Raw genomic sequence first — 25,668 nt, 5'->3', positions numbered from 1 at the left:
TTGTTTACAGCTACACTTCAGATTGTACAACACTAGGAGGATGAATCATAAACTTTCAGTTGGCATATAAATGTGTTTTCCAACGTGACCTTGTAAAGTCGTGTTAGCCTCATCAGTCAAATATTACAATCCCCCCACTGGTCGTTGCAAGATCACTTATACCCAACCGCCCTCCTCACCTTATTTCGCCCGCAACGCCATGTGTTATATCTCCGTCTACCACGTCACTTGCCCCGTATGCCATCGCAAGGTCGAAAACCGTCGCGTCGACTTCCCCACATGCAAAAAACTGTCCGACGGGGGACAAAAGTGCGGCCAGTACGAGGTCGTCTTCAACGAGGACTGCTGCTTCACAGTGAAGTGTCAGCAGTGCATCGAGGAGGACGAACGTGGTCACAAGAGCAGGTTTCGATGCTGGTAATTTCCATTGCAGATCACAAGGCAGAGAGACGTTAAACACTGAAGGACGTTTATTCCGAAGTGTTCGAGGGGATTTATGGTACGCTATGAATTTCCGAGGCTGGCTGATAATTGTGAAACTGCAGCTTGGATCTTTGTATCACAGCTAAACTACTTTGTCGCCTGTTCAGGCCACAAGCAAGACAAGTTTTCTCTGGATACGTGAACAAGTTCCTTCGTGTTTGGTCCTGGCAGAATGCTCAAGTCTGACTACTCGAGTATAACACCGACCGGTTCACCCAAACGTGAAGCAAACACTCTGCACGGTGCGATTTGTTCTCAAAACTACGAGCGATCTTACAGACTGTAACTCCTCCCAAAGGTAATTTAGGCCAAGGTCCATCTACAAAACCGCTACCCAGGCACTGGTCAGGAACCATAATGTGTGATCACTATATGATATAAGAGCCTATCCGGCTTGCCCTGGTCATAAGGAGACTGTACGATAAAGCTCAAGAATGACAGGGGGATAGGCCAATGCTAAGCGGGCTTTGAAACACCAAAGATGTGGGTGGAAGGTCAAACCATTCGTTGTGAACGTTTCAAGGACAGGCTACGGGATGCAACTTACGCAAGCCCAAACCTCAAAATCAGAGTAGGGGCAGTAATGAGGCAAGTGATGGTCGTTGACGACGTCGACAACGGGGGCAAGATGAAAGGAGACAAAGGACCAGGATAAACGAAGCCCGCTATGATTGATGTGCTAGGCTATGCGTGAAAGGAACCAACGCTGCAGCAATATGACAGACTACCTCTCGCCTCCCTCAAGACAAGTCCATCTCAGTCCCGTTTGTTGCAGCACCTGCTGGCAGCGGAGGCTTCAACCCAAGAATATGCGTCAGGTACTCGGCAACGTCGTCCATGCCCGCCGGTGAATTGAACCAGTGTCCTCCATCCGGATACTCTTTCGAATGGACCTCGGCTCCAAACCCACGCAGCGTGTCTCTCAGGACTCGCCCATTCTCAACCAACACCAAGGGGTCATCTACGCAGTGTTCCAGCAACACGGGCGTCTTCCGTATCACCTCATCGTCCTCTGGAACATCCTCCAAGCTCAGCACCGCCCTCGTTTCCCTCAACGTCCGTCCGGGGAACGGCATCCTGCACGAAAACCCAACAAACGCCGCCAAGCCGCCTGATAGCTTGGTGCCGTCATCCGCTGCCGCCGGCAGCTTCAAGTTGAGGAGAGCGTGAGTCGCCGTCGCCGCACCCTGGCTGATGCCGGCCAAGATGATCTTGTCCCAGTGCCCGCCCAGGATGCCCGCCTCGATATTGAGCACCTTTCGAATCATGGCTATGCTCTCCTTCAGTCCCAGTATTTGCACCTCCTCCCGCTCCGAGAAGTCGCCGACGTTCCAAATGTCGAACCACTGTGAGACCTTGTTCCCGCCCAAGGAGAAGGAAGCGCTGACGCCGGCCTTGGGAAAGACCCATCTGAAGGAGGGGAATATTTCTTGGAGCGTCTGGCCCTGGGAGTTCTTGGAGTATTTCAAGGAGGCGACAAAGTTTTCGGCTACATCCCCTCGGCCGTGGAGGAAGACGACTGTGTGGGTGTGTTTTGTGGCGGCAGGGAGGATGACGGGCATGGAAGCCATGTTGGTGTTTTGACGAGAGGGCTGAAGGGGTGAGTCACCGTGTAGTCCCGATAACACAATGGAGCACGATTTTACGAGATGGCCTCATGGCGTATTCGATGAGAAGATTCGAGGAACCTCGTGTCATCTTGGCTAGCAGACGCGGTGTTGCAATCGGCGGGGCAGGGGCGCTTTCCGTGGCCAACGAGACGGAATGGACCGAGTGTTGGTCATGCACCTTGCGCATACAGGTTAGTTCATGCATATTGGCATCAAGTTGACGGTCTTGATGGATGAAAAACGGTTGTGGGATTAACCTCCCGTGTTTAAAACGACGTCCTTCGCACCTTTTCCGATCAATAATCCCACAGCTATCAAGAGCTATCAAGAACCATTCAGACCCCGGCGTCCAACATCCGTGCCATGCAGAGTTGGCGTTTTTCCCAATTCACAACCTCTTAGTGACTCGTCTACAAAAAAAAGGGCATTCTTTCAGGTATTCCAGCCGCCCACGCAGCTGGCTGATTACCATCTCATCAAAGCCGATTTTCTGCACAATCATTGCTGCAATGAACCCCGCCCATCTCCCGATTCACGACCAACTGGACCACTTCAAAGCCGCCGTCTCGACCAACAAGACGCTGCTCACGGTCCTCTCACGTGCGCCATCCCTAAATCTGCCCAACTGGTATCTCGCGGGCGGTGCTATATCCCAAACAATATGGAACTACATGTCTGGCCTCCCTGCCGAACACGGCATCCAGGACTACGACCTCGTCTACCACGATCCCTCTGATTTGTCGTACGAGGCAGAAGACGCTGTGATTCAAAGGGGCAAGACTCTCTTCGCAGATATGCCAGTCGAAGTTGAGATCCGCAACCAAGCACGCGTTCATCTGTGGTATGGCCCCAAGTATGGAATTCCCTGTCCAGAACACAAGTGTACCGAGTCGGCAATAGAGCAGTGGCTGACGACGAGTGCAATGGTGGGAATTCACGTGGGCGAGGGCGGGAAATGGGATGTCTATGCGCCGAGGGGGTTCTCAGACTTTTTCAATTTGGTTGTCAGACCGCATCAGGAGCTGGGCACCAAAGAGGCCTATGAGAAGAAGGTGAGCAGGTGGAAGGGGAAATGGGACAACTTGGTTGTGATTCCCTGGGCTATGCACGGTGAAACATCAGGACATTGACATGGCCACGAATCCAATAGTTGAGCGGCCAATGTATCCATGGTAGAATTTTATAAAGACTACAATGACAGTGATTGAAAATGCATGAACTATAATAACGCTGGTTCTTGTCACTGGTCACTGCTCGTGTTTGCTAGCTGTATACCGACTGTATATTCTGTACATTGCATCCTGCCCATCGAGGCAATTATTGAATTGACCACGGAGGTGTGCCGATGACGTGGCGGATAAAGTAAGGACCAAACCTACGCGCCGTTTCAATCGCTAACCATAGACCACGACGACATGAACAAGTAGTAAGATTACACGGAATGTGCGAATACATAACACCTATCTGGGATCAAGCCGTCATCCCGAGTCGTTTTATCAAGCGCCAAAAAGAGAATTCGTGCATATGAATGTCCTCCGACGATCCTTGTTGTCATACAATTTTCAGGTGCTTTGCCCTCGTGGGCGTCTCCAACGCCTGTTGTGGGATGGGCTCATTTGTGAGCTTTTTGTCATCTTGGCGCGCCGTCCCTGGATGCTGTACGACGGGATCGGCGAGCGAATAGCTCTTCGGGTCAGATATGCTGCAGAGCTTAAGCGCATCATTAAAAGCTATGATGACGCCGTCTCCTGGGCCTTGAGGTATCTCTCCCACGGTGTCACATACACGCCGGTAGTCCTTGCTTTGACAAATTCGTCAGAGTCGAAGAATCTGCACATGTTCATCCAGTCCAGATCCCACATGTCGTTCAGATGCGTTAAATTATTCCAAGAGCCCCAGAATCGGTTCCACATCTTGGCGTGAAGAATCCTTATGGGCGGCGGCTCAGTCGAATCTGCACCTTTGGCGAGGTGTTCCTTATAATATTCCGGGACCGTGTTCCAGATGGGTGACAGGCGATCTACCGGAAAAGGACCATCAGCCGCAAACGCATTCTTGGAACTCAGAACCCCTTGCTCCATGTAGCGTACGTCATAGTCCTCGGTGCGTCTAGCTGCCCTGATAAGCTTGGCATGCATATCAAGATTCGGTTTTAAGATAAACATGCCGGCATTGATATTGTCAATGGTAAATTGCGGCACACCCGCGTAAACATAGTTGCACATGTCGTCCCCGCCCTTGTCTATAACGGCCTTATCTTCTGGAAGCAGCGCCTCTTTCTTACACTGCTGCTCCGGAACCAGGTCAAAAATATCGTCGATATTCCTGACAGGAAAGGCATCCGAGTCAAGGAACACAAGTCGGTTCCATTTAATTTCCTTCCATAGATTAAGCTTGGATAGCACATCGATCCATCGCTTTGTTGCGATCTTTTCATCGGGAATAATATTGTCCAGTAGCTCAATTTCCTTTACTATGGCGCCTTGTCCTCGAAAAATATCCCGATTTTTCTTCGGAATGAATGGGCAGACAAAGATAATAATAGGGTACTTTGAGCGATAATCGGACCATAGGAGTCGCCAGATGATAGATTGTGTAGATTCAAAGTATGGACCGCGGGTATCGGGGTCGCGACTGCAATACAATGTTGCGAAGGCGAATTTCGAAGATTGATTGATATTATGCGCCGGATATTTGGCCAGAGTTGTAAAGTCGCGACGGGGAACTGGGTCAAGGGGGAAGGCTAAACCGGGATCATCTGTAGCCATCAACGCGTGCCCGCTGCCAGTCAAGGATGTGTATATTGATGCATTCGAATAGACGAGATATGTAACGAAGAGAAGACAACATGCAACAGCTGCCGCAATTCTCGGTCGAGGAGGTCGCGTGAGTATCATCGGCATATCTTGCGGCCGACTCGGTCGTGCTCCAGTCGTTCCAGTCCTTTTTTTTTTTTTTTTTCTTTTAGAAGAGTGAATATGTTGAGTCGGAAGGTTCCGTCAGTCAGACATGGCGATGATCTCAGCTGAGTATGTCTCTGGAGAGATTGTAGATGGTCAGCCCGAGATCAGCACCGCCTAGCATTTCACGTGATAGTTGAGCTCCCCGCCAGTGTGAACGAGTGGCGTGAGATTGGCAGCACAGGATGATGATTTCTTCTTCGATTATGGCTGACTGATTCTGCCATTAATCTTGTGCGATCTCGAGCCCTGTCTGGGGAGGCTCCATCCTGTGGGGTGGGTAGTGATGGGGCGGGGGATATGGGGAACAAGGAGATGACATGACTAGGGGTTGTAGAATTGCCCCAAGGGCCGCCAATGGGCGTCTGCGATCAATTGATCTGCACTGGAACGGGCGCCATGGCTGGCAGGAGCTGACAGTGGCTGATGGGGACCCAGACCGCGGCCGTTTACAGGTGCAGATGGCGACTGCCACGACAACAACAACATGTGAATCGGTCCATGTCGGTTCGGAGCGAGAGCAGCTGTGGAGAAATCATTTCTACTTCTGCATTACTAGTTAATCCTTCGTACAGAATTCTGCTACCTGCCATGTTGCGCCGCAGAAAATTTCGGCGCAAATTTCACCTCGTGTCTTCGACGGCGACTCAATGGAGCAGGCCATGCTCAACGTCGACCTTGAAGCCAAAGCCGACGAGTTGTCTGGTCGGCAACCGTCCTGGAAGCCGGCCAACACCCTGAGAAACCTGCCCAACAGCCCGGGGCTTTCAAACGTCAAGTCATGGCTGTGTGCTTGGTCGAGGACAAGGCATTGGCCCAAGAGCCAGCACAAAACCGCCCATCTCGACGGCTTGCGAGGCTTCGCAGCTCTCATGGTGTACTGGCATCACCACGTACTATGGGCTCACAGGGAAGAGATCGAGATATTCGAGAATGGCTTTGGATATCATCACCAGTACTACTTTGCCGCTCTGCCAGGCGTCCGGCTCTTCTTTTCTGGAGGGCACTTGGCCGTGTCTATATTTTTCGTGTTGTCTGGGTACGTTCTCTCTATAAAGCCGTTACGCCTTATTGAAAAGAATGATACTTTTGGCCTGGCCGAGCATCTTGGGTCGGCAATATTCAGGCGCTGGCTGCGTCTATTCCTCCCTGTCGCAGCCACCACCTTTATGTATGCAACTTCCTTGCATTTCTTTGGCCTCTGGGTGGACGGGGCAGAGCCCCATGATAACTGGCTGCACGAGATGTGGTTCTTTTACTGCGAGCTTAAAAATTTCAGCTTCCCCTTCAAGGACGGTGGTGTGCCGTGGCTATCCTACAACGTTCATCTCTGGTCCATCCCAGTTGAATTCAAGGGATCTATGGTTGTCTTTACCTCCCTTTTGGCCATGTCACGATGCTCTCTCAATGCCCGCCTCTGGTGCCAGATTTCCCTCATTGGCTACTTTATGTACATTGCTGATGGGTGGTATTGCGCAATGTTCGTTGCCGGCATGCTGCTAAGTCACTTGGATCTGCTCGCAGAAGTAGACAAGGACAACCTTCCATCTCTGCTTACTCGATTGACTCCCTATAAGAAAATTATCTGCTATCATTTCCTAGCAGTGGGAATCTACCTAGGGGGCGTCCCAAGCGCGAACTACGACTTGGATCAGCTTGCCCATACCCGCGGCTGGCATATCCTCTCCTATCTCAAGCCGCAGGCTGTCTTCGATTACAAGTGGTTTTATCTGTTTTGGGCCGCGGTTTTACTCATCACTTCAGTTTCGAATATTGGCTGGCTTAAACACTTTTTCGAAACCCATACCAGTCAGTACCTAGGACGCGTGTCCTATGCGCTATATTTAGTCCATGGGCCAGTGCTATGGATCATAGGGGATCGTCTATACACGGCCGTCGGCTTTAAAGGCCAGAGCCAGAAGGAACACATCCCGCAATGGGTGGATAAGTTTGAGTTGCCGCAGATAGGGCCTTTTGGGCTTGAGGTTGCGTTTCTCTTGTCACAAGCCATTCTACTGCCTTTAACCCTATGTACGGCAGATTTTGTGACGCGGGTGATAGACAAGCCTAGCGTTCAATTTGCAGCGTGGGCGTACAGGAAAACTCTGCCTGGCGTGGCAGGAAAGCTCTCCAATGCTTAGGAATACTCCTGTTGTATAAATGTGCTGATATTAGGTGTCAATGGGGATGGTTTTCAAATCTATGATTGAGCAGCGAAGGCCAACTGCAGCTATGCAAAAGAATCATGGAAGACAACATACATGCTGTATCAGTGGCGTTACAAGAAGATGATGCGCGACAGCTACAGAGCATTCAACAAGCTCCATGTTTACGAGCAGAATGTATGTGGGTTCGACTACGATGGCATCTCTGAGGAGCAAAAACGTTTGGGAAGCTTGTCTTGAATCAGCTACACGACCTTGATCCATGAGGAACAGAACTACATGATTCGCTCGGCTGGGGTTAGCTGAAGATGCGTCACACGAGGCCTATAGCTGCGACTTTGGCGGAAATTTTGAGGAATTATGAGAGAACGCATTTGCCATTGGCGCAGAAATTGGTGGATACGTGGTGATGTGACTGATGTCGAAATGCTGAAAAAGCTGCTCATGTTTCGGTGGTGTTGTGCTCACAATATGAAGTGATTTGGGGGATGCGAAAGCAGGTAGACATAAGCAAAACCATTTTTCAATCCATCCATCTTGGCAGAAGAGTGACTAATGGTTGTGTTTCGCAGCTCAATGAAGACCCAAATGGCAGCAATCGGACCAGCAGCAACCCGAGTCAAAATAAGTCTACCTACCGTTCTGCCATGCTAGCAGAGCAATCTGGTCCCTCTAAAGTATGACTTTTCCAGTCAGACACAAGCCCGGCTGCATTTCCGGTCCTGATGAAGAAGCTAGAGCCAATCGTTTTTCAACGTGGTAGCAATGTTGAGTACAAGTTAATGTCTTTGATGCCCAACCTAGGGACAGAGGGCTGTAAGCGCCAAGAGATACAACGTTGAGGCCCGGAATCACGACGGAGTCGCCAAGCTGCTTGTGGAATTCCAAGGGCTCCAAGAATAATCGTGTAAATTGATAATATGTGTAAGTGCTAGTTGGCGATTTCTTAGTCGTCTTATGAAGTTTCTGATGCATAATAGCTAAGCTCGACTCGGTCACATTCATCAGCAAGTCAGGGCCGGTGCGAGGTGACTTGTGACAACCATAAGCAATGGGCCGAAGTCGGCGAGTAAAAATTTTCCGATTTATCACGCTGTGTAACTGAATGACAACCTCTTCAAAGACAGGAACAGCATGTCCTTTCCGCATTATGCCTTGTGCTGCGGGAATAACCTGGGGATATCTCTGTACGGACACGGACATGGTTGTCTCTACATGATTTTCATCTCGGTGACACTCTCAAAATTCCACCATGGGACCTGTCTTCCAACCGAGTAGGACAAATAAAGGAAGCAAACTTGTCTCGAGGAGAACAGAATACCTTGCTCCTCCTAGTCTCAAACAGGGGTCTACGCCACAGCCTTGTCTGGCATCTCTGCGCTCGGCTGACTCAGTGGTTGTCTATTTTCCTCCGGTCCGGTCTAGCCATGGCCTCTACTTGGGCATTCATGCACAATCCCTCGAGTCGTGTCTCATAGCACCATCTCTACCGTTCAGTTTGGGCGATCGACTCCTGAAAACCTTACACCTCAAGTTTCTTCAGTGAACCACATATGTCCTAGACCGCGAAACGAGCATACAAGTGCAACAACTATTTGCTCAACAGGGGAGAAAAAAGTCAAACAGTCAGTGTCCTTGAGCAAAGGCTCTTCTTCCACAAAGAGCTCTCCCGATCCACTTTACTCCAAGCAGGCGTACAATGCGGGTAGTCAGAGGCGTGAGCGGTGATTCTCCTGTCACGACTCATGAAGGACAGTCCATCTGTCAAAGAAATGCAACATGGATAGATCCATTGGATGGGCGCAAAACAATGCAAGTTGTCGCATGTTGCTGTCTCTTCTTCTGGACATGCCGGTATGAGACAAGTCTCACAGCCACTATCCAAAACAGCAAAAAGATGTGACCAAGGCTGAGTATATTTGATGCGAATGGGACGCTAATGCTGTTTAACCAGCTCGTGTAACAAATAGAAGATACTGTGAGTCTTGTTTGAAAACTGACCTACAGTCGCTAAACTAAAGGTAAACTCGTAATCCAACAGCACAAGTCGCTCATGTCCAATCCTAATATCCAACACTGGTAGGCTTCTACAGCTGAGCTGCCTTGATTTGATCCACGTCGTCCACGAATCCCAACTTTTTCCACTCCTCAACATCTGCCTCGGTAAAAGCCTGAGCTTGCGACATTTCCGGCTCCAACTTCTTCTGTTCGGGACAGGCTTCAAAACCTCTCGAATACTTGGCACTGGAATGGTCCCCGACGTACCAGGGGTTGATGTAGAATTGCCCAGAGCAGTTCACGTTTTGCACGCCCTCGCAAATCTTGACATTCCTGGGCTGCTCAACCCTCTTGGGGAACCAATACTCGGGCGTAGTATGCGCGTACCCATAACCAATGCCGACGACCACGGTAACCGGGTCGCGGCCGTTGGTAACGCGCGTCGTGAGGCCGTTCTTCTGGCTGGAGGTGAACGTTGCAAAGGCCGGGTCGCCTATCCGGGGGGAGCCGTAAGTATATGCGTCAACGTGGATGCCGCTCTTGCGGAAATACCCAGCAGCAATGGAGGCCACTGCTCCTCCTAGAGAGTGCCCCGTGATGACCACTTGGTAGCCGGGATGCTGCTTGCGTTGTTCCTTGACGACCTTGTTCAGGACGTCTTTGACGCCACGGAAGGCGTCCCAAAATCCTGCGTGGACTCGGCACTTGTTGCAGAGAGGAAGGACCGGGTCAGTGTCACCCGGGGATGCGCTAGATACTCCAACATTAGCCCGTGTCGGGTGAGCAATAAGCGCAGATGAGTTTGGGGTAAATCATACGCGGGAGGAACTGCGCCAATGGCTTGAGACACGGCCGTCATCCGTTCAAGGTGCTTCTTCGGGTCCTTGAATTTCACCCTGAGGTCTGTCAAGATGTCTTTAACACTCGCAGTGCCCCGGAAGCTCACCACGATGGACTGGGTCTTGTTGGACACGGCAACGTTGCCAGAGATGGAGTTGGTGGCGTGGAATTGATGAACGGTGACGGCATCCGCGAGATCGCCGCAGTACCCCGGGATCTTATTGGTGCATACTTTGTTATTGACAGAGTCGCCGTTTAGTTTCTCGCAGTAGGCTGCGACTGAGTAGCGGGAATATTTGTCGATTACCGCAAGGGTTTTGTCATCTGTAGGCCAAGGAGCAGCAGGGCCAACAGGAGCGGGAGCGGAGAGGACAACTGCCGCTGAGAGGAGGGTGAGCAGGGATAATTCTATGACTTTGGACGGGTTTAGAAGATGCATGTTTGGATACAGGAATTATGATCTTGCAGATATTGCCGTGTAAGTGTGCCTGGGAATGCTTGTAGATCCTCGACCCAAGGTTTGCTTCATCTCCATCCGACTACATGGCTGGTATTTATAACTATTTACAAGACTGTCGACCTCCCCGAAAAATCCATAACCCTTACTGCGAAGATTTCTCCTTTGATAAGGGCGGTGGGCCTATGTCTTGGAGTCGCAAGTTGGCACCCGCATGCTGTAATGCACATTGACTTCTACGAGTTGCAGAAAAGACAAATGGAGCCTGAATGGTTGTGATTAATGTAAAGTACATGTGGTTAAACGATTCTCCACGAGTCAATCCACATATTCGTTGTCTGTGTCTCATTGTCGAGTCAGCCAGCGTGCTGCAGGGTGCATAACGACCTATGACAGTTGCTCAATCCATCGTACGCCAGAACAACTACCGTAAGCCAGAAAAGTGATATATCACGCATGATTTTCGTTCAATCAGCTGAGGCAAGACACTTATATCCGGCATCGGAATCGCCAGCCTGTAAGAAGTTGACATTATCAGCAGTGTCAGCACAGCGCATGTAGCACGAAACATTAAACTCAATGTAATGCTGGTGCCAGAATGCAACGATGAAATGGCTTTCTTCGGCTTGTAAGGTGGCTGTGTACATGAAGAGACCTGAGGCGCCCTCTTTGGGCACCAAGTGTAAATGTAGTTACCGTTCAACTTATTGTTGTACAGCGTTCTTATGACTTGGCGGGCGTACGGACGCGATTGGATGTTCTCTGTCTCTGGGAACCCGACGGGCTGCGCCATTGAAACCAGGGCCTGGACAGCTTTCGTTTTCGTAGATTTGCCAAGGTGAAGTGGAGGATTCCGTATGGCGGTTGACATCGTCAGTGCGGGAGAAACCAAGATATGAACGAGATATACTTGCTGCTATAAGCTACATGTGTGGAAAACTCTTTTGGCGGCAAAGTTGTTACATAATATTCTTGGGTATTACTGAAGTCTGACGGTTTAAGTCTCGCTATCCTGCATGATAGTCATGTAGTCGTCGCAGTACGAGAGGCTGTAGATTATAACTGTTTATCTACCATATTAATTCCAAAGAAAGAATATGTAGCAAGCTATGAATGCCACTTTGAGAACCGATGGTTGATCTGCATGGATCCCGCAGCCGAGCGCAATGAGCCTGTTGACAAGAGACCATTCCTAACTCCTGTACGATGAAAATAGTAGCGCCTCATCAGTTCACCAAGGCTCAAAATGACCGAGCCCCCCCTATGAGTTGGAAAGCCTCCAATTTGGTAGTTTTTTCAGCAGATGAAGAACCGACCCGAGCAAACGCCCTCCAATCTCAATAATGCCTATTCCTTGCCATAGGTGCTTTTGTGTCTGCAACCGCAATGACCGATATTGCAGCTTGCCATGCAAAAGCTCTAACCAATAGGGTTCGCCGCAAAGCCATTGATGCAATTGTCGTCGACACACTTACACCAGCGTTCTCCGCGTTTCTGGAGATTGCTGTCTTGGGAGCCTTGGGGCTGTGAGTAGTCCTACTTTGTGGCACAAGAATATTAACAGCAGGTACGTGCCACAGACGGAAACGATTACTCCATTATATAACGGGGGCATTTCTCTGCCAGCCCATTCTGTTATGTTGAAAGGGAAGGAAGTCCTGAAGCTAGAGCTGTTTATCTTGGAACGACCCCGTGGCGGCTCCATGGACAAGGCGAGCAGATGCTTCCAGAGCTTGAATCAGTGACGTCTTCATATTCGGTTATTAGAGGATTGCAAGTCTTCTGGGGGGATAAATGGTATGGATGTATTGGCTTGATGGGTTGGAGCAGTCTTGCGAGTCTCTTGCTTTTATAGATGTACGACAGCGCAGGAGCCAGCAAAATAATATTAGAATCGAAATACCGAATATGGCATCCATTATTTGAAATCACTGGCCCTACTAGAATCCGTAAGACATGTCAGACAAAGAGCCGAATTAAGGACCGTGGCATGGCAATGCCCTTACATTCGTAGGCTCCATCATGTTAGCCAGAGAGATCCGAGCTCAAAATATTTGCTTGGAGGCAAACATTCTCTATCCGGTTGCAGTATTTCATTCTTTACAGTGTGATCAACTGATGGTGTAGTTTGAATTGATCGGGACATGGTCCTCCTCAGTTCCGCCATGGCTATAAGGCTTGGTACCGCTCAAGATGCAGGCGGGAAACACACATAAATACGTCCATTTTTAGTATTTCACCGCGTGACACTTGTCTAATACCTGTTTTTAGAGGGCTGTGCGCTATTCTTTCCGTAGTCGGGGTGTCAACTTGTCGGCCTGAGCAGAGGTGCTCTGTCACCAGCAAACATGAACCCAAGTTTCCACGTACGTTGCCAGTCGGGCCATTTGAGCGGTTTCTGGGACACTTTCCCACCGCCGTTGCTTGCGTGACTTTGATGGACGGTAAGAATAAAAATGGAGTTTGCCATGGGAACATGAGCATACACTCCCGCATCGTTTCTGCCCAGCCCAGGAAGCGGAATTGACGGCAATTTGTTGAACCTGCAATCCCATATATCCTGCCGCAGGACAAATTCGGCGGGCGGTTACTTGATGCCAGTCCACCGTCAAATGAGAGGAAGCAAAGTTGGACTTCCATTCCATCAAATTCTGTTCTCATTCAAAGAGCCAAGGCAGCGTTTCCAAGCCAAAACGGGCAGTCACTCCAGCTGGAACGATGTCATTACCAGGTCGAGTACCGACCGCTAGGAAAAGATATATTTTATGATACACTAGTACTATACAAAATGTTGTAGTTGAATTAGCATCAATTCGGTCATTCATTAATTCATCTACCTCATGTACAATGCAGCTGCATATATACTTCCTCCTCTTGGGTCCTGTTATCTCATCATATATGACAAGTCTGGCAGTCCAGCCAGAATCGTGGTCACTGCCTCGTCGTCTTGGGAGCTCAAAGGCGCAAATTCAATGCTCGTTGGTCTTGAAGATGAGCAACTTGAAAACTGCCATGATGTGCGAATGGATTCATGTTCTCTAGGTTGTCCAAGGTGGGCTGGCATAGAGGCGTTTTCGGGTGCAGTTAATAACGCTGCAGTGTCTTCTTGTGTCAATGACATGGGCTGTAAAGTTTGCCATGTCGAAGTGCCGCCAACAAACTCCAAGCCTCCCCAGGGGTCTAGTTCCTCTGTCAGGGCATTTGAAGCATGCACCGGTTCACTCGCTTTCAAAATGGACGCGTCCGCGCCGCGTTTCGGGGTCGGGGGGGATGCCGCCTCGATATGAGAGGCTGTATCAAACGCAGCAGTAGATTCCAAAGTTGGAGAAGACACCATATCCCCCCACTCGTCATCTTCGTCCTGCGATACAGGGGTTGGTGCCAAGACAGACGGTACCTGGGCTGTTGATGGTTTCGCACTTTGGTGAGCTCCGGGCATGTCAGCTGATACTCGCTTCTCCTCCGCCTCGTCCCTCTCTGTCATCTCAGACAGTCGAGACGTCTTCGCATGCCAGTCGGAAGAAATCCTCTCTGTTGCGGGCGACGATGGCACACTGCTGCTCCATCCAAACGATGCAATTGTCGGCGACGTGACAGTCCCCGCTAAGGTAGCTGAAAATTGTCGAGCATGTCCTTTTGGCTTCTGCTTTTTCCTGGCCAACAACTCACCAATCTCGACGGGTGGTGCTTCGGAATCCCAATTGAACATGCTGCCCCCTCCGTGGCCCAACCTTCGTCCTAAAACCACTCTTCCCCCGATGCTGTCCTCTTCCATCCATCGGCGGACAGTGGTCAATGTGTCGTTGCGAATGGTTGAATTCTTCCACGCCACTCTGACGTAGTTGTCGTCGTCGCCGCCGTTGTGTTTCCGTATAGAGCCGAACCGGGATATGCGATACCAGGCTTTCCGCTGTGATATAGAGGCGAATGACTCTCTCATGATGGACTCGGGAAGTTCTTCGGGGATGGTGGTAACCGCTTGCGTGTCGGGAAATAGAATATTGAGATTAGAAAAGTCGATAAGGTACGGTATTAATGTCTTTGGACTATGTGACAAGGTTTTATTTTCAGTTGCTTCGTCGGTTGGGCGGGTTGAGCCGTGATGTTGTGTCACTCGGTCCGGCTTTGCATCTTGCTCTGGGACAAGAACCACTTCGCTTGGTACCCTGCTATCGCCAAGTTCAGACGCAATCTGCAATTCAGAATTAGACTGCTCGGTCTTCGGATTCAGATTAGCAACTCTAGCAAGCACGGCTTCGCACTTGTTCGCTACTGGGGCCATGTCGTCGTCGTCCATCGGACGGGTAGATGTTGTCGCAGGAGGTGTTGGAGCATCCGGGATTAACTGCTCATCCACATGGTCCGGAAATTTGGCCTCAGTGACCTGTCTATCTTTTGTTGTCACCGTTTCTGTCCTTGTCGCCTCCACACCCGATGTCTTTGCCATGACATCGTACATTTCCACCAACTCTTGCACCTTGGATGCCTGCCTTTCGCCAAGCGACCTCGTATGTTCCATGTATACAGAATGACTCGGCACCGCAGCATCTTCCTGATTCGACTCGATATGCTCCTTCTCCCAGACGCCATTTTCCTCAATGTGCCTTGTCAAGTTATCGTGTCCATCAGCCCGCCCATCGTCTCCCAAACCAATGGCGGAGTCAGATCCCTTCCCCCCTTCCTTATCCTCGGTCACCGCCAGCGCCCATGGATCTAGCATTACGCCGGTACCGCTCCCTAATGGCCTTAAATTCGGACTGCTCCCCCAACCTGGGCTGGCTTTGCCGCCTGTTGGCTCATTCCACCCTCCCCAGTCCTCAACACCGATATCTATACTTCGGCCCCATGGCGAGGGCGATCGGGACGACTTGCGGGGTGAATTGCCATAATGCGCTTGTTGAGGCTCGGAAGGCAGGTCGATTGTTGGAGGCGCCGGAGTATCCGTGGCCCAGGGGGAACTCCAGGGATCCTCCATGGTGATGCTATGAAGAGGGTCGAAGCATTGCAGTGGATGTGTCGGAATATATGAGATTGCTATATCGTTGCTGAGGCTATCATGTCGGTTCAGCGGCGGAACGAAGGGACTCAACTTAGGGAGAGGCTCGCGATGTTCTGTCTAGGCAACAAAATCGCGGCAGCTAAGTTATGCTTCTTAGTAAGCAATGCTTTGATAGCTATTGCAAAGCTATTATTGCTGACCGCAGATGAGAATACTTGATTATGTCGCGACTCGGTGACGTACGGGAGAGCTGAGGTTGCACGACACAGGTGCAGCTCTGCTCTGGCTGACAAGCACAACTCGAGGCTCAGCATTTCAGGCAACGTCAGAGTCAAACTTCTGTACATGCGGAACATGCAGGGGTCAATTGGCGACGCCCCACATTGACCGCCATCAAAACTCCAGGCCCAGATGGCAGCCAAGAATGACGACGGTGGGGCATCTCAGTGTTGGCTTTTGAAGCAGAGGCAGGAGTGGCATGAAAATTATTCACTCTACACCAAGGGGAGCCCTGCGTGCCAGGCGTATATAGCTACTAGATGTCATTACGCATCACTTCGCCTGCTTGAATATCTCAGCACTGTCGCAGTCGATCGAATATTGTGCCGGCGTTGCATCGGCACAGTTACCGCCTACCCTTTAAACCCCAGGATCATCAATATCCCCACGAACCCTCGACTCTACTCACGAACCATCATGATATCTTGTTGACAATACTCAATTCTCATTCTACAACTCGGGGTTCCACCGCAATGGTGCCCAGACCCCTCCCCTACAATGGCAATTATGCCTCAGCTGACGACTACGTCTCTCATCTCCTCCACTTTGTCAACACCACTGACCTTTTCCAAATCCTTTGCGGCGGCACTCACATCCTCGACTTCTTCACCTCATCGCCAGGCCTCTTTCACACCGTCCTACCCAAGGAATGGCATCATTTTCTCTTACAATGCGATATCATGCGCCTCCTCGATATCTTCTTGAGAGATGATCTCGACAACCTCCAGTTGGATGGTCTGCCCGAAATGCCGGACAGCTTGTTTCAGTACATCAAATCAATCAGGCATCTATCACTGGCAAGAGACTTTACTCCCCCATCACACGATTTGCCCGTCCTACCGCAGACAGTCAAAGTAGGCATGAAACCTAAAAAGATACACGAGGTCAAGAACTTTGCCGACTATGTGCATCGCCTATCGCAGAATATTGCTACCTCGGAGGCGAACCAAATCAGCCACTTTGTAGACTTTGGTAGTGGCCAGAACTATCTTGGCCGCGCACTGGCAAGCGAACCTTACAATCGACGAGTCGTTGCGGTAGAAGGCCGTGAGAACAACGTGACCGCGGCAAGAGGCCTAGACATCACTTCTGGCCTGGCAACCAAAGAAAAGGTCATGAGGAATAAGAAGCTGTGGAACAAGATTCTCGAAGCGGGTGGGCCACATCCCCATGAGAATCCAGACGTATTCAGACAAGTTGCCGGCACAGAAGCGTTTGACTTCCGACCCCGGGAGCAATTAAAGTCTGAGTGTACAGTGGAACACGGCAAGGGTCATGTACAATACGTTTCTGGACGTCTGGACAGCGGCGACTTGTCTGAAGTTATTGCCAAGATTGACAGTACCTCCCTCGCCAAAGAAAAGCTCAAGCTAATGGCCATCTCCATACATTCCTGTGGCAACCTCTCTCACTACGCCGTTCGCTCACTCATCCTCAACCCAGACATTCGCGCCATCGCCATTGTAGGATGCTGCTACAATCTCATGACGGAAAAACTCGGCCCACCAACATACAAGCACGCCTATCTGCGTCCAACCCTGCAAGCACTCAACGGCCGCGTCGGCAGAGAATCCTCCAGATTCGATCCCCAGGGCTTCCCCATGTCCAAAAAATTCTGTACCTACGACGACGACGGGGTCCGACTCAATGTCACTGCTAGAATGATGGCTTGCCAAGCGCCCAAGAACTGGGACAGCGTGGATAGTGAGGCCTTTTTCTCGCGACATTTCTTCCGAGCAGTTCTCCAAAAGATCTTTTTGGACAGAGGTGTCGTCAAGCAAATACATCATGTTCCAGAAAATACAGACGGACAAGCAACCAGAAAGCCGGGCCCGTTTGACGTCAGCACACAACCTATTACTGTCGGAGGTCTACGAAAGAACTGCTATTCTTCGCTACGAGCCTACGTTCGGGGAACAATCGAGAAGTTGACAACGAGCACCGAGTATAGGCAGTACGCAGACGTGATGAATGACAAGATGGCCGACATTACGGACGAGGAGATTGACAAGTACGAAGCCGAGTACCTGCCGAGAAAAAAGGAGCTGTGTGTGACTTGGAGTCTGATGGCATTCAGTGCTATGGTCGTGGAGTCAATGATTGTGGTAGATAGGTGGATGTTTTTGAAGGAACAAGCCGAAGTTGGCGACGCGTGGGTTGAGACGGTGTTTGATTATGGAATTAGCCCGCGCAATTTGGTGGTTGTTGGAGTGAAAAAGGACGGTGCTCCAAGCAGCGCATGAGCTCAGATGGCCCATCTTACTCGACCCGTGTTGTTGTTGTTGTTGTTGCTGTTGTGTAACACCAACTGTAGTCATGAATGGTGAGTTGGTGGGCAAACCCCTGTAGATGAAATGCAGGAGAACAGCGCCAAAATAAGAGGCAAGAATCTCGCATGTTGACATGAGCTAATACCGACAGGTACAATATTTTCATTTAAAGTCCTCAACTCCTGGCACGCAAAACAGATGTAATTGATGTACGGATCCGTAGTCGACATGTATCCGGTTTGGCTCGTATTCACGAAACACCAAATTTGAACGGCCTTCAGCCCATTTTCAGCCCTGTGGAGGCCTCATAGACAAGTCTCATGTCTCGAGGGCTAGTTGCCCATGTACCAGGTCTGCGGTAGATTGGCAATTCCTGGCCGGCCCCCTGATTTGACACCCACGAGACTCCGGCTCCTACCCCTTGCATCATCACCACTCTGTCAATTTTGCCTCATTCTCATCGCCTCATAACGTCAATTCAGTGTCCCAGCAATACGGTGTGCCGCCGTGTCATTGTAGTCTAAGGGGTCGGGCGAGGATCGCAATGGCACAAACGGGGCAGATATGGCTAATTGTCCACGCCGGTCTCATGGGGTTTGTTGTCATCCCAGCCATTGTCGTGTGGTTCCTGGCATTGGGCCTTGCTCGAAGGCGACGAGACCCGTCCCGAGTGGCGTTTAGCTGGCTGCACGCTTGTCATCCGTTTTTTGTGTCGTAGGTCTCCTCTTCCGTTACCCCGACCCGAGGCGAATTCACTCGCGGCTGACGCTCCTCAGAGCCTTGATGCTCAACATCGCCTTCGATATTGCCGGCGTCATTCTAATGTCGTGGCAGTACGACAACGGCTCCTTTGATGAAGTATCCCACACTGCATCTGCCATCAACAGTCTCGACGAGACCTACGAGTACACCAGCCTGATGGCCGTCTTCTTCCGACGCCTCGTCGACGCCTTGTTTGTAATTGTATTTGCCGAGTTGGGTAATGGCTTCCGCTACGCACAAATCAAGAAGCCGCCTCCTTTTCGAAGCGTCGTGCGCATCGCCGCCTTTGGCAGCGCAGTGTTGATTCTCGCCCTTTCCGTGGCGTACTTTGCTCTGCCGCTTGCCGCCCTCGTTCACTATTACCAGTCGGAGCCAACGAGGAGTTACAATGCTGTGGTAGACGCATGGGACAAGTGCAGGTCGTTGGAGGCTGCGATTGACGTGGTTAATTTTGCGGTTTCGATTGTCCAGGTTGTTTACGCTGGACTTGTGCTTGGCCAATATGCTGGGCTGCCGGGGAAAAAGGTACGTTGGCGGGAGGCAACCGTGGTTCGTTGACGAGAAACTTTCTAACGCCTCTAGTCTGCTGTCCTTTACTTTGTTTCTACCATCCTCGACGCCTTGCGCTGTGTAGTCGGCATTGTGCTCCTCGGAAAGTGGATTCTTCCCGACGAGCAAATCCCATACGCTTGGAATGCTGTCGATGTCGTCTTTGAATACTGGGTTTGTTTCATCATCTTGGTGCTGCTCCTCGTCATTGGCAAGCGCAGGCAGGATGGTCTCTGGAGCACCGTTCAACACTCGACGCAGGGCCACCAAGGAGGCTATCCTCAACAAGCCGTGCACTCGCATGGCCAAGCGCCCCCTACTCCGCCCATTTACTACCAGCATCCCCCTCAGCAGCAAGAGAATCCTGCGTGGCAATATGCGCAATCGGATCCAGCCCCAGCTGCCATGTGGCATCCTCACGAGCTGGCATCGCCGCAGCAGGTTGCGAAGCCAGGTGAGCTTGATTCAAGACAGATGCAGCAGCCTGCGTACTATACGAGCGCGCATCAGGTTCCCGTTGAAGTTCCGGCCGAGAAGAACGCGTAGGTGGAAGGAGTGGTAAAGTTGATGCCATGGACAGGTAAATTGAGTTGGCAGTGTGGTATTGAAATAGGAGACTTCTGGTTGGCAATTTGGGTCACTCTGGTGCATTTATTTACGGCTCCGCACAGAGTCGTCAATTTTACCCTTGCAAAGGAGACGAGATTCTCCACGACGAAATATTGATACCATGGCGTGCTCTTCTCAACAGCTGTATTTTTATCGGCTGCTTCGTAGCCATGTGGGATCACCCCCTCCCGCTCCAATATATGCATATATATACACAATACATGGTCATAATTTGCAGTCCTCATCCAGTAAGTTGTGGCCCAGCCATTGACTTGCTTGGTCTTTCCGCCACACCTTGATGTATATCTCTGCACCACTTCGCTAACCAGCCGTCTTGGTTTGCAGTTTTCCCCCGGAGAGATATCATCCCACCAGTCTGTGCTTCAGCGCGACTACCGTAGCTGCGGGCCGGAACTTGGTGCTAGAAGGTAGACATGACGGACCAAGGCACAAAATATCGGTGAACGTGGAGCAGCGGGAAGGTCATGCCCTCATGCACCCAGCCCTGTACAATGTAAGCGAAGAATGTCATTGAACCGTCCAGATACCAGAGTACTTACAGCCTCCCAGTAGACGGGATCCGTCGGGTTGCAGCATCCGCACTCGGCTCTGCGCGTTTGGTCGTAGTAAATATCCATCCCGGAGCATGGCCTGCCATGAGGGAATCCATTGTACACGGTGAAATACCTGGCCTGCGAGAACTGCGTGAGGCAGCTGGGACAGACCAGCTTCCGGTAGTTGACGACGCACATGCCGGCGATTAGCGAGCGGCGGTCGGGACTCGGTGAAGGCAGACACGTATAGATTTCTGATGGAGAGGTAGATGCGATTGGGGAAAGTTGTGTGCTGGACTGATGACGTTGACATGCGGAACTCGCTGGATATTTTATTACATTTGGCGACTGGCAGTGAATTGTAGCAAGACAGGTACGCGCGCTGTTCAGTACCTCGAATCAGGGCATGGGAGCTTAGTTGGATACATTATGGAACAAACATTCTTTTCCTTCATCGTGACCAACAATGGGCGGGCGGGACTTGGGCGTTGTGGTCAATGGGACGGCACAAGGCCAGGGGACGGTTGTCGAGACGAATTGGTTTCGGACAAAACGAGTGGCCATATGCGGGCTTCAAACAATCTTTGTCGGCCGTGGTCTGTGATAATCTACAGACCGAAGGAGTCGAGTGTGTGCGACTGGCAGGCCTTTCATCAAAGGGGCGCCTCCGGACGAAACAACGAGGGGACACTTTCGACTTGGAAAGGAGAGGCGGACACTTTTAAAGGGGCTTTCACAACTTGTTCATTTTCTAGTAGTTGGCCAAGTGCCAGGATTCACATACGAACACGGAGTTGTTCGCAGGTACAAGACATGCAAGACGGGCGCTGAGACACTTGTTAACCTGGCTTGAGAATTCTTTCGCGGCCCCAGCAATTCTTGACTGGTTCTTATCTCTTGTTTTAGACTATGGGCTTAAACTGCCAATAATTCGTTGCTAAATGTGCGAATATTGTAATGCCTTGAGAGTCATAGCAGTTCAGCAAAGGAAACCACAACGTTCATGACATGGACACAGTGCCGTAGCACGGCAAGCCTGGTATACATGTCACACTCGTGATTCGTCTACTTATTCGACTAGCTTCCTTCGCAAATAGGTCACGGACAAGGGATGTATCATGCATCTCGGCAGTCCGTTCCGCCCGCCTCCCCATGGACTGCAAAGTGCAGCAAGCGGCGGCTTCTTCGACACGATGCGAATGTCGAATCAAAGAACATGGCTTCCCCATATCCCACATTCATCGTCTTCACAGAAGCCCCAAGGCGCCACACTGGAGCGGTGGAGCCATTGTCATCATCAAGGTCTGCCATCGTGCAATCATCTGCGCAGCCACCCGTCCATCTGCCAAGTTTCTGGCATTGGTCAAACAGGGTTGAAGATTGTCACTCGGCAGTGCCATGGCATGACACCACCGTGTGACATCATGTTTCATTCCCCCCACGGCTCGACCTTTGGTTGAAACGAACGTCGGGAGACAACGTAGCTACAATATCAACTCTGGACTTTAAACCTCGCCTAACGCATGTAGTGAAGCCGCGTCCAGATTCCCCCTTTTTTTTTTCTTTCCATGTCTTGAACTCGTACATAGTTGATTCAAAACACCAATCTTCATCGTCATGGCTGCAAAGGTATATCCCACATCCCCATGTGACTGCAAGACTCCAACATGCCTGACTAGTCGCAGGGCCCAACGGTGCAGGAAAAGCATCAAATGGTGCAAGATTACAGCAGCGGTTAGTCGAAAACGATCACAACTCCATGACGATACTCACTAGTCCCAGATGCCGAGGAGGAAGTTGCAAGACAGATTGCACCACGGCAACCGCCACAACTACAGGTTCAACAGCCGCAGATTCAGGCCGTGGCCCAGGTGTCCGAAAAGTCGAATCCTCTGAAACTCAGACTCGACCTGAATTTAGACGTTGACATTCAATTGCGCGCAAAAATCCACGGCGACGTGACGCTGGCTCTTCTGTGAGTTGCGCTTCCCGGTGGTCTGCCACGCAATACAACTAATTTGCTCTGTGCAGAGACATGTGACGAGATCCAGTGAAGTATAGTCTTTGTCATGTTGTACTTGACGTGGTCATTTCATTGTTTCTGCTGGCGCTAGCTGTGTTTCTTGGGTGTCGCCTTGTCGCAAAGGCATTGTAGCGGAGGGTTGGCATTGGGAGAGAATGAAGCCATGAGAGCCCTGACTCTACGGCGAATGCAGCATCGAGCTTGTCTCGCAGCTTAAAGACCAGACGCGCCGTCTTTCTGCCAAGCTCCCGCCGCGTCCATAGTCAAAAGGATGTATTGGCCCGTCCAATGGACCGTGCCGAGGCCAGTTCTAGCAGCATCTCTCAAGATCAACAATTGCATTCAGAGGCCAACATGCTAGCCAGTGGCGTTTTCATACCAGAGCTACATTTGCCACCATCTCTTCAGTATTCTCAAGTAAAGCGGACCGTCGGCCCCGTCTGGTTCATCATGTACTAGCAAATACACCTTGCAAAATTTATCCATCAAACATAATCGCCCAAGAGACCAAAGTGGCCATTCGATTCGGCCCCGGAAATCAATCAAACATCGCGAGGTCACACTCTCAGCCTTGAAGCGCAATTTTTTCAATATTCAACCACGCTATATAACTTGTCGATTGCTTTCCCAAGCACCCTTCCACCAAGACTTGCAGGAAAAACCCTCTATTAGGAATAAAAACCTGCCACAACACGTCAAACTGCCGCAAATACAGAGACTGAGAACGCAAGCTCGTTCTATATGCAATATTCCAGTCTCAAAATCCCCACCGCAATTTCCGTCGTATCGTCTTGGTTTAAGAATTAGAAGCGTTCTACAAGGCATGTTAGTCCAGTTCTTAAGCAGACGGCACGGCCGGTTGACTTGCCCTTGGCCAAATTTTATCAGGCCATGTGTGCATGCCAAGCTATCAATTACATCAGCATAATACTAGAAAAGAGCGAGCCGTTGCGTCTCCTACCTGCTTCGCTCGTCGTACGCTGTCATCCGTGGTCTAAAAGTTGGTAAGCATGGCTTCAGTCCTCAACCACCGCCGCCTCTAGACCTACTTGGATCGGCACCCAACTGTCAGGAGACTACATCAAAAAAGTCAGCGGTCAGAATCATGAGCCATATAAAGGGCCACCATTCTTCTCACGTTGTCCTGGATTTGAAACGTCGAGCATGGCTCTTTCCCGTCACACCCGCAACTCCCCGTAACCGTTTCACATCTCCTAACTATGGTCTCGGGGCTGTCACAAGGATAGCCATCGAATTGAGGCTTATTGCGACACGGAATGGCCGGGTTGAGAGGTTTGTACTGAATGACGGATTTCTGGCATTTGGTGCACTTGGCCGCCCGACGGCTGACGACGCACATTTTGAAAAAGTTGTTCAGAGACTTGTCCGGCGCTTTCTGGTTGAATCGTCGAGAGAAGAATGGTGGAGATGGACTCTCGCCAGAGAGGAGAGTAGCTCTGGACTTTGGGGGGTATTAATATAGTTTAGAGTGCCGGTCAAGCAACTCGCTGTGAATACATGGTTCGAGACAGCACTGATTTCGTAGACGGGGGAGTTTTTCACAGTCTCTCCGAGTCTCCAGCATGTCTTGAGGACGTTCAAACACACTTGCCAAGAAGGCCAACACAAAACCTTCAAGATGACGCATTTCCTACGAATCAGTCTCACTCTTATTTCCTATTTCCTACTTGTAAGTTCGGAGTGAAAAGCGCGCCCACTCTTTGCTTCCAAAGACTCAAGCATAAGATGTTTCAATGAACCATAGACCCAGGCCAGCAACAATCACCAAATTGACAGGTAGTAGACAAGAAAGAGACTAACTCATCCGAACCTATGCACAAATTCTCATATAATATTCGTATTTTTCGCGTGAATTAGTCTCTTTAGTACTTGCTACCTGTTAGTCTTATGAGGAAAGCACCCGCTCTTTGCTTCCAAAGACAAGAAAGGCCAAGCAGAGGCAATTCAATGGAGCAAAAACCCAGGCCAGCAAGCGTCACCGCGACCAGCTTTGCTCGAGGACAAATTTCCTCAAATGGCATTGTTGCAGGATGTTCCTTTTTTTTTACTACCAACGCGATTCATCGCACAGAGTAACAAAAGAAACATTGCTATTTCTTCAGCAATGCCATCTATGAAGATTGACGCCGCCACCAGTGCTTACATATAGCTCTGTGTCTCCATCGACCAATGACATCAACTCACGCGCCTAGTTTATAAGTCTAGGTACTAGGTATCTAGGTAGTTACCGCTCATAGATACAATCGGTGGCAGGATCTATTTGCCTCGTAACAAGTATACACTAGCATACTACCATATATTGTAATGCATAGAGCCTGACACTATAGTCAGTTACCTCATCCGGTTAAACACTTTCTGCCTCCCACTGTACATACATGGCCCCCCGGACACGTGGAAGCTCAATTTTCCACCGCGCCGTTTATCCCTCCACGATCCCCGTAGCGGAGAATACGGAGCAACTCGACCCCATCCAAGCCGAGGTTGCGCACCCACTCATAAACACCATCCCCCGTCTCCATACGCAAAACATCCGTCAACATTATCAAACCTCATCCCGCTCACCTCGTCCGCTCCCCTTCAACGACGGCCAAAATGTCCAAAGCGCTCCAAATCACCTCGGCGGGATGGCTGCTCATCTCGCTGGGACACACCGTACTTCTTTCGGCTTCAACCAGCCCACGCGCGCAAGCGCTTACTCACCGTGACAGACGTCCGCCAAGGACTGGCAGGCAAATGCAAAGTTCCAGACCCTCCCGCGTCTCTCGTATGCCTGCGCAAAAGTAGGCTGGTACCAGGGAAGCGGCTTCTTCATCATGAACGGCACGTCCACAACCGCTCCCTATGTACAGGCTCCTTCGCTGACATCCCCCCCCCTTCCCTTCAGCTCTCATCAACTACGCCTGGTCCAAGAACCCGGCGCTCCTACGGGACCCCGTCCACAAGGCCATTGCCGGAGCCATGATTGCCATCATGTGGGCGAGCGGCTGGTGGTACTCGAAGAATGGGGCAGCGAGCAACGCTGTTGCTGTTGGGGCTATTGGTGCTCTGCAGGGCTATTCCGCCTTTACCATCTGATCGGCAATACAGAG

The 25,668-nt window shown here is 50.6% G+C and overlaps 11 protein-coding genes across 11 annotated transcripts; 7 read left to right on the top strand and 4 right to left on the bottom strand.

Moving 5' to 3' along the window:
• Positions 1-1,128: 1,128 nt before the first annotated feature.
• Positions 1,129-2,187, bottom strand: J3458_001411 (uncharacterized protein). The gene has a single exon (XM_007810237.2). It carries the CDS (start codon positions 2,052-2,054, stop codon positions 1,224-1,226), a length of 831 nt encoding a protein of 276 aa, XP_007808428.2. The 5' UTR covers positions 2,055-2,187; the 3' UTR covers positions 1,129-1,223.
• Positions 2,188-2,602: 415 nt separating this feature from the next.
• On the top strand, positions 2,603-3,223 carry J3458_001410 (uncharacterized protein; the record flags this gene model as incomplete). The annotated part of the gene is made up of 1 exon (XM_007810238.1): positions 2,603-3,223. The coding sequence occupies one exon, from the start codon at positions 2,603-2,605 to the stop codon at positions 3,221-3,223; it is 621 nt and encodes a 206-aa protein (XP_007808429.1).
• Positions 3,224-3,299: 76 nt separating this feature from the next.
• J3458_001409 (uncharacterized protein) lies at positions 3,300-4,996 on the bottom strand (the record flags this gene model as incomplete). The annotated part of the gene is made up of 1 exon (XM_007810239.2): positions 3,300-4,996. The coding sequence occupies one exon, from the start codon at positions 4,994-4,996 to the stop codon at positions 3,824-3,826; it is 1,173 nt and encodes a 390-aa protein (XP_007808430.2). The 3' UTR covers positions 3,300-3,823.
• A 610-nt stretch (positions 4,997-5,606) lies between these two features.
• Positions 5,607-8,321, top strand: J3458_001408 (uncharacterized protein). The gene is made up of 3 exons (XM_007810240.2): positions 5,607-7,718; positions 7,791-8,142; positions 8,199-8,321. Exon 1 carries the CDS (start codon positions 5,704-5,706, stop codon positions 7,192-7,194), a length of 1,491 nt encoding a protein of 496 aa, XP_007808431.1. The 5' UTR covers positions 5,607-5,703; the 3' UTR covers positions 7,195-7,718; positions 7,791-8,142; positions 8,199-8,321.
• A 702-nt stretch (positions 8,322-9,023) lies between these two features.
• On the bottom strand, positions 9,024-10,495 carry J3458_001407 (uncharacterized protein; the record flags this gene model as incomplete). The annotated part of the gene is made up of 2 exons (XM_007810241.2): positions 9,024-9,966; positions 10,035-10,495. 2 exons carry the CDS (start codon positions 10,493-10,495, stop codon positions 9,306-9,308), a joined length of 1,122 nt encoding a protein of 373 aa, XP_007808432.2. The 3' UTR covers positions 9,024-9,305.
• Positions 10,496-13,243: 2,748 nt separating this feature from the next.
• Positions 13,244-15,828, bottom strand: J3458_001406 (uncharacterized protein). The gene is made up of 2 exons (XM_007810242.2): positions 15,713-15,828; positions 13,244-15,651 (listed from the first exon to the last, which is right to left on the bottom strand). The coding sequence occupies exon 2, from the start codon at positions 15,486-15,488 to the stop codon at positions 13,398-13,400; it is 2,091 nt and encodes a 696-aa protein (XP_007808433.2). The 5' UTR covers positions 15,489-15,651; positions 15,713-15,828; the 3' UTR covers positions 13,244-13,397.
• A 126-nt stretch (positions 15,829-15,954) lies between these two features.
• On the top strand, positions 15,955-18,870 carry J3458_001405 (uncharacterized protein). The gene is made up of 2 exons (XM_007810243.2): positions 15,955-18,775; positions 18,838-18,870. Exon 1 carries the CDS (start codon positions 16,265-16,267, stop codon positions 18,032-18,034), a length of 1,770 nt encoding a protein of 589 aa, XP_007808434.2. The 5' UTR covers positions 15,955-16,264; the 3' UTR covers positions 18,035-18,775; positions 18,838-18,870.
• J3458_001404 (uncharacterized protein) lies at positions 18,606-19,918 on the top strand (the record flags this gene model as incomplete). The annotated part of the gene is made up of 3 exons (XM_066116708.1): positions 18,606-18,775; positions 18,838-19,348; positions 19,406-19,918. The coding sequence occupies 3 exons, from the start codon at positions 18,606-18,608 to the stop codon at positions 19,916-19,918; spliced, it is 1,194 nt and encodes a 397-aa protein (XP_065978594.1).
• A 2,234-nt stretch (positions 19,919-22,152) lies between these two features.
• J3458_001403 (uncharacterized protein) lies at positions 22,153-22,576 on the top strand (the record flags this gene model as incomplete). The annotated part of the gene is made up of 4 exons (XM_007810245.2): positions 22,153-22,164; positions 22,221-22,269; positions 22,318-22,510; positions 22,567-22,576. The coding sequence occupies 4 exons, from the start codon at positions 22,153-22,155 to the stop codon at positions 22,574-22,576; spliced, it is 264 nt and encodes an 87-aa protein (XP_007808436.2).
• Positions 22,577-23,663: 1,087 nt separating this feature from the next.
• Positions 23,664-24,041, top strand: J3458_001402 (uncharacterized protein; the record flags this gene model as incomplete). Its single annotated transcript, XM_066116707.1, has 1 exon — positions 23,664-24,041. One exon carries the CDS (start codon positions 23,664-23,666, stop codon positions 24,039-24,041), a length of 378 nt encoding a protein of 125 aa, XP_065978593.1.
• Positions 24,042-25,171: 1,130 nt separating this feature from the next.
• Positions 25,172-25,654, top strand: J3458_001401 (uncharacterized protein; the record flags this gene model as incomplete). The annotated part of the gene is made up of 3 exons (XM_066116706.1): positions 25,172-25,231; positions 25,288-25,399; positions 25,464-25,654. The coding sequence occupies 3 exons, from the start codon at positions 25,172-25,174 to the stop codon at positions 25,652-25,654; spliced, it is 363 nt and encodes a 120-aa protein (XP_065978592.1).
• Between the last annotated feature and the right edge of the window lie 14 nt (positions 25,655-25,668).

Source organism: Metarhizium acridum (assembly GCF_019434415.1).
Source record: "Metarhizium acridum strain ARSEF 324 chromosome Unknown scaffold_1, whole genome shotgun sequence".
Taxonomy (NCBI): Eukaryota; Fungi; Ascomycota; class Sordariomycetes; order Hypocreales; family Clavicipitaceae; genus Metarhizium; species Metarhizium acridum.
This window is presented reverse-complemented; position numbering and strand designations above follow the sequence as displayed.